General features: G+C 39.9%; 1 protein-coding gene across 1 annotated transcript; it reads right to left on the bottom strand.

Moving 5' to 3' along the window:
* Positions 1 to 3,791: 3,791 nt before the first annotated feature.
* LOC143539088 (uncharacterized) lies at positions 3,792 to 4,838 on the bottom strand. Its single transcript, XM_077032503.1, has one exon. It carries the CDS (start codon positions 4,836 to 4,838, stop codon positions 3,792 to 3,794), a length of 1,047 nt encoding a protein of 348 aa, XP_076888618.1.
* Between the last annotated feature and the right edge of the window lie 2,204 nt (positions 4,839 to 7,042).

The following is a 7,042-nucleotide window of genomic DNA, read 5'->3' as shown; positions in this document are numbered from 1 at the left end:
AAAACTAAACAATAAATTGCATTAAACGTCTTTAATGCTTTTTATTATGATTTTGAATTCAATCCATAACTCCCGTTGAATAATAAATTGCATTAAACGTCTTTAATGTTTTTTATTATGATTTTGATTTTCCAACCACTCATCTTTGAGCTTCGATATCTCATTCATCTTTAGCTCGGTTTTGGACATGGTTTGACTCGTTATGATGCTCTCACATAAAGGATAACAAACCCGTAAATAATTATTTATAATACGCAAATATAAATATAATTATTAATGTCCAAAATTAGCAAACTCATTTTTTGCTAACATTTTTCCAACAATCCCCCACATGAATGGAAATCGATCCGCTCATGCAAGTTTCAAACGATGCAATTCAACGGTTGAATGTTGCAGGAAAGGTAGGTGTTACCCTTTGAACCCTCCTTTGTGAAGAATACTTAGCCTCCTGGCGGTGTGTAGACACGATGTCTTTGAACATACCCCCGTAAGTGTAGACGACATTACACTTCACACAACATTGTCCCTGGTTTAGTCAACCCCTCACTGTCGTGTCCTATTATGGTCCTGGAACACTAGCCTGGTTCCGCAAGAGCTCTAGGATTTTTGCCCCAAAATCCATTCGAAGCGACCCTACTTCTCTCTCACGTAGGTGATTCCCGCTCGAATATTTAAAAGCCATAGGTTATTCTTTATTTCTACAAGTCATTAACCTTTGTTATGCTTATCCTCGTTTCATGTCATTGATTAGAATGGACTAGGACGCATGCATGCGCAACGGCCTTTAAGTTTGGTTTGGGGTACTCCCCCACAGTGACTACCCTTGGTTTCATGATTAAGTTTTCCCATTGAACTTAGATCTTGGGATCTCCAGTCAACTAAGTTAGGTTTCCATCATGTCCCCTTTTTCCATGGGCTTCAGTCCCATTCCTCTTGACGACTTATAAACTAACTCTTTGCTTAAGCCTTTGGTTAACGGGTCCGCAATGTTATCTTTTGACTTCACATAGTCAATTGTGATAACACCCGTTGAGAGTAGTTGTCGTACCGTATTATGTCTTCGTCGAATATGCCTTGATTTGTCATTGTACATTATGCTATGGGCTCTACCAATTGCTGATTGACTGTCACAATGTATGCAAATAGCCGACAAAGGCTGTGGCCATATTGGAATATATTCCATAAATTGACGAAGCCATTCCGCCTCTTCGCCACACTTATCTAAGGTGATAAACTCCGATTCCATCATGGATCTAGCTATAACAGTTTGCTTAGACGACTTCCAAGAAATATCCGCACCACCAAGTGTGAACACGTACCCACTTGTTGATTTAGAATCTTTTATATCCGAAATCAAATTCGCATCACTGTATCCTTCGATTACAGCCGGATCACGGTTATAATGGAGTCCATAGTCTCTCGTGTATCTCAAGTATCTTAGCAACCGCGTGATACTTTTCCAATGTTCCTCGCTTGGATTACTAGTGTATCTACTTAGCCGACTCATGGCATAAGCTAGATCGGGTCCAGTACATGTCATAAGATACATTAGACTACCAATTATTCTTGAGTACTCACGTTGAGCAACCCCCTCGCCTCTATTTTTAAATAGATGGTGGGTCGTATCAATTGGTGTTGACGCGACACGCGTGTCATCCTTATTGAATTTCTCAAGAATCTTGTCCACGTAGTGAGATTGACTCAAAACAAGACCGTTTTGGGTTCTAGTGATTTGTACCCCAAGAATCACGTCCGCGAGACCCAAGTCTTTCATGTCAAACCTCGCTTTCAACATGTCTTTTGTTGATCTGATCATGTTATCATTACTCCCAATGATAAGCATATCGTCTACATAAAGACATAATATCACATATCCTCCCGGCGTCTCTTTTACATAGACACATTTGTCACACTCATTTATTTTGAAACCATTGTCAAGCATGACATGATCAAACTTTAAGTGCCATTGTTTTGGAGCTTGCTTCAAACCATATAAGGACTTGACAAGTTTACATACCTTGCCCTCTTTTCCTCGGGCAGAGAAACCCTCGGGTTGCTCCATGTAAATCTCTTCATCTAAATCACCATTTAGAAATGCGGTTTTTACATCCATTTGGTGAACTTCCAAATTGCGTAAAGTCGCGATAGCAAGAACCAATCTTATGGAAGTTATTCGCGTGACAGGCGAGTAAGTGTCAAAGTAATCTAGACCCTCCTTTTGTCTATACCCTTTGATTACTAATCTTGCCTTCTACTTATCAATACTTCCATTAGCTTTCATCTTCCTTTTGAATATCCAACGATATCCTGGTGATTTACAACCCGACGGAAGATCTACTAACTCCCAAGTATGATTTTGCAAAGAATCTATCTCATTCTTAATTGCTTCTTTCCATTGAGGTGCTTCCGAGGATGTTACCGCCTCGCGGTAGGTATTGGGCTCACCCTCCACCATATAGCTCATGAAATCCAAACCGAAAGACTTTTCAATCCTTGGTCGTTTACTTCGTCTAAGCTCACCCTCGTTTTCCTCGGGTTTTTCATGTCTATCATGAACCATATCATCAAACGCTCTTGATGTACTTACTTCATCAACCGATTTTAATGAAGTTGGGTGTGTTTGTCTTAAACAAGGAAACACACTTTCAAAGAAGTCAGCGGTCCTCCATTCCACGATAGTGCATTCATGTACATTGGGATTCTTGGACTCATGTACAATAAACCGATGCACATTACTATGGTGTGCATATCTAATGAATATGCAATCCACAGTTTTGGGTCCTCTTGTCAATGCCATTGGTGATGGGACTGTCACCTTGGCTAAGCACCCCCACACTTTCAAGTATTTATGTGATGGTTTCTTACCCATCAATAACTCATACGGAGTCTCGCTTATTTTCTTGCGGGGTATCATATTCAAGACATAGTTGGCCGAGAGAATAACCTCCCCCCACAGGTCATATCTCACTCTCGAGCTAATCAACATGGCGTTCATCATCTCTTTCAAAGTGCGATTCTTACGTTCAGCAACGCCATTTGATTGTGGAGAATATGGTGGGGTTCACTCATGTATTATGCCACTTTGCGCACATAATTCCGCGAAAGGTGAAACATATTCACCGCCCCTATCACTACGCACAACTTTTATTCTCCTTCTAAGTTGATTCTCAACTTCATTTTTATACAAGGTGAACTTGTCTATTGCTTCATCCTTACTTTTAAGTAAGTATACATGGCAATATCGAGTAGAATCATCAATAAACGTGATGAAGTACTTGTTCCCACCTCTTGTGGGAGTGGCTTTTAAATCACACACATCGGTGTGAATTAAATCAAGGGGTTCAATTATTCATTCAACCGATTTGAAAGGCTTTTTCGTTATTTTGGATTCAACACATGTTTCGCATTTGGACCTTGAATCAATTTTAAACTTTGGAATGCTGTTTAAATTGATTAAGCGACGAATTGAATTAAAATTTACATGTCCTAGTCTACCATGCCAAACACAAGAATTTGAAGATTCAAGCATGTAAACAGAAGTAGTAGTTTTATTCATTGAATTCTTAACGACAGTTACATTCAATTTAAACATATAATTGTCAGCATAACCCTTGCCAACATACATTCCTTTTTTAGATAAAATAACTTTGTCCGATTCAATCACCAACGAAATTCAAACTTGTTGAGCATCCATCCCGAGACAAGATTCTTACGAATCTCGGGAACATAGAGGGTGTTGGACAGTGTGAGCTCCTTCCCAGAAGTCCACTTCAAGACCACATCGCCTTCCCTCATGATATCCGCAGTCGCATTATTTCCCATATAAAGCTTTTGGTCACCCCCGCCTCTTTAAAATTCTTAAAGAATTGTTTGTCGCCGCAAACATGGCGGGTTGCGCCGGTGTCAACATACCACCCTTTGGGAGCGCCCCCCACAATGTTGACTTCCTCGATGACAGCTGCTTCCTCGGTTATCATTGCCACGAGAGGATTGCCATCCTCGTCTACCATATGCGCGCGCGCTTTGGTTCCTTGCATTGGTTGGCATAGTGCCCCACGCCATTGCAGTTGTAACATGTCCCTCGGAAAGGTGGAGGCTTCTTTTTCACAGCCCCTTTCTTTATGCCAAGGTTCATTTTTTGCTTTCCCTTTACCGCCATTACCTTTACCCTGTTTACCCCCTTTGGATGATTGTCCATGCTCAACTAAGTTTGCCTTGGCGGAAGCATCCACCATGGTAACTTTTTGAGCCACCTTATTGTCCTCCTCAATACGAAGACGAACAATAAGATCCTCCATGGACATCTCCTTTCGTTTGTGTTTAAGATAATTCTTAAACTCAATCCACCATGGGGGTAATTTCTCAATCACCGCTGCCACTTGAAATGTCTCACTAAGTGTCATTCCCTCGGCATGGATATCGTTAAGTATAACTTGCAACTCTTGGACTTGGTTTATCACAGTCTTGGAGTCAACCATTTTGTAATCCAAGAAACGAGCGACAACAAATTTCTTTGTTCCCGCATCCTCCGTTTTGTACTTCTTCTCTAAAGACTCCCATAATTCTTTGGCGGTCTTTATTGAAGCGTACACGTTATACAACGAATCCACAAGGCCGTTTAACACGTTGTTACGACATAAGAATTCCGAATGCTTCCACGCATCTACCGCGCTCAATGCTTGAACGTCGGTCTCCCCTTCGGCGTTCGTAGCCGGGGGAGAGGATTCTTTCAAGAACCGTGCTAGGTTCAAGGTGGTCAAATAGAAAAACATCTTTTGTTTCCACCGTTTAAAGTGCAGACCCGAGAACTTCTCGGGTTTTTCAGCGTGATTAGCCATGGTGGACGCTCCCACCACGGTGTTCAAAGGGTACCGGTAACGGTTTCGCTTGACGGTGTTGCCATTTTTCCTGAGAAAAACAAACTTCGCCCCGTTAATAATTCAGAAAATATATAGTGGACGCTCCCACTTTAATTAAAAGTTATTCAAAACTTTTATTACAATTCTTGAATTACTCAAACGAAGGTGTTTTAAGTCCAACTTTGAAGGGACCAACGATGAGTTTTCCTTGAAAACAATAAAGTTAATTGTAACCGGATTTCGGGTTTACCAAAGTACTCCTTTGAATAAAACCGAATTTTTTTTTAAACCGAACGGTGTTTTAAAAAATTTGTTTTAAGATTGTAGGAACCGTTCGGTATAAAATAAATAAAACACTTTTAATACGATTACAATACAAAGAAAGAACAAAAAACACCTATCTAGAAAGCATTAAAAAAACAGTACAATTACAACTGAAATAAATCAAAGTACAAAGAATTGGGTAGAAGTAGAAGTTGGTGACCGAGGATCGTGTTGAACACGGGGCCCTTAAAACAAATTCCGAGTCTCTTCTCGTTTTGTTTCCCAGGGTACAACGGCCGGAGCAGTATGTACTGCCGGAGTTGACTATGCACCCAAATTGGATCGGTTCGTACCTTCTTGGTTGTGTTAGAGAAGATGAAGAAATGTTGGAGAATTTGCAAGCTCTTCAAGTTGCAAATTGGTGTATCAAACCCCAAGCCTTGCCTTGGTATTTATAGTGGAGCTAGGATCAAAGACTCAAAACTAAACAATAAATTGCATTAAACGTCTTTAATGCTTTTTATTATGATTTTGAATTCAATCCATAACTCCCGTTGAATAATAAATTGCATTAAACGTCTTTAATGTTTTTTATTATGATTTTGATTTTCCAACCACTCATCTTTGAGCTTCGATATCTCATTCATTTTTAGCTCGGTTTTGGACATGGTTTGACTCGTTATGATGCTCTCACATAAAGGATAACAAACCCGTAAATAATTATTTATAATACGCAAATATAAATATAATTATTAATGTCCAAAATTAGCAAATTCATTTTTTGCTAACATTTTTCCAACAATTACCTCATGCAATCGATTCCAAACCTACCAGGAAATGTTACATCCATTAATGTGTTAGAATGTAGAAGTCTGGTGAATCTTCCTTGGAACATTTCTGAGTTAAAATCTCTTAACATTCCTTCAATTTACATGCTGCCCCAAACTTGGAACCGGAGATCCTCACTTTCTCATGAAGGTCACGGGATTAACGAATCTGACTCATTTGACAATGCTATACTGCAGTGTCTCACAAGTACCCGATGAGATTGGGAATTTGATGTCATTAAAGGAGTTAAACCTTTCATCCAACCCATTCTGTAGCCTTCCTGACACCTTAAGCAACCTTTCACAACTGCGTTACCTCAACATAGAGTAGTGTCGGCAATTAAGGCTGCTTCCACTTCTTCCACCAAACTTAACATATATAGATGCACGTTGGTGTCCGTCAATAGACGTGACGTCATCTTCTTGTGTATGTACTAAAGTGTGCAAGGTATGCAATCCCTCCCTGGCAAATTAATTTAATTTGTAATAAACTGTTTTCTTTCATTTTCATGTGACACACATTAGTGATCCTGACAACAGGAATCACCCTTCAGTAATAAATTAACGATCTCCCTCCCAAGGAAGGAGGAGGTTCCCCACTAGTTCAGTTATCAAAGCAGGGGAGACGTTTTATCTTTTGTAGCACCACTGCACTTGGACAACATCTGTGGTATCATCTTGTGTGCAAACACTCCCTCATATCACGACAGCGGAGTCATCATTCCTAAAATGTACAATAAAACGAAAAATACAAGTCATCGTTTCGTAAAGGAAGATCCAGATCATTCTGATGATTCCATGTGTTTCATGTATTATCCGCTTGATGATACAACACTAATGGTGGAACCCGGTGACTGTGTAGTACTCAAACTTCCTCAGGGATCCGTTACGAGTTGTGGGTTACGTTTGATATATGAGAGTGATGTCGTGGATTCTAATTTAGTTTTTCAAACTCCTTCTGAACCCACACCCGATATCACCTCTGAGATGCTTGCTGGTATTACTCAATTAAATGGCATATCTAATGATTCCTATTCCGATTCACATGGCGATGATTTTTCCTCTTCCGATGATGAAGACGAACTCTATGAT

The sequence above is a fragment of the Bidens hawaiensis genome, unplaced genomic scaffold, assembly GCF_021521415.1.
Source record: "Bidens hawaiensis isolate Kalapana, Puna unplaced genomic scaffold, B.hawaiensis_p1.1 tig00011793_1, whole genome shotgun sequence".
NCBI classification, from domain to species: domain Eukaryota; kingdom Viridiplantae; phylum Streptophyta; class Magnoliopsida; order Asterales; family Asteraceae; genus Bidens; species Bidens hawaiensis.
Note: the sequence above shows the minus strand (reverse complement) of the source record. Positions and strands in the feature narration are given on the sequence as shown.

Bases quoted from the DNA above. Each gene is read 5' to 3' on its own strand.
- LOC143539088 (XM_077032503.1), bottom strand. From the start codon at position 4,838: ATGGCTAATCACGCTGAAAAACCCGAGAAGTTCTCGGGTCTGCACTTT.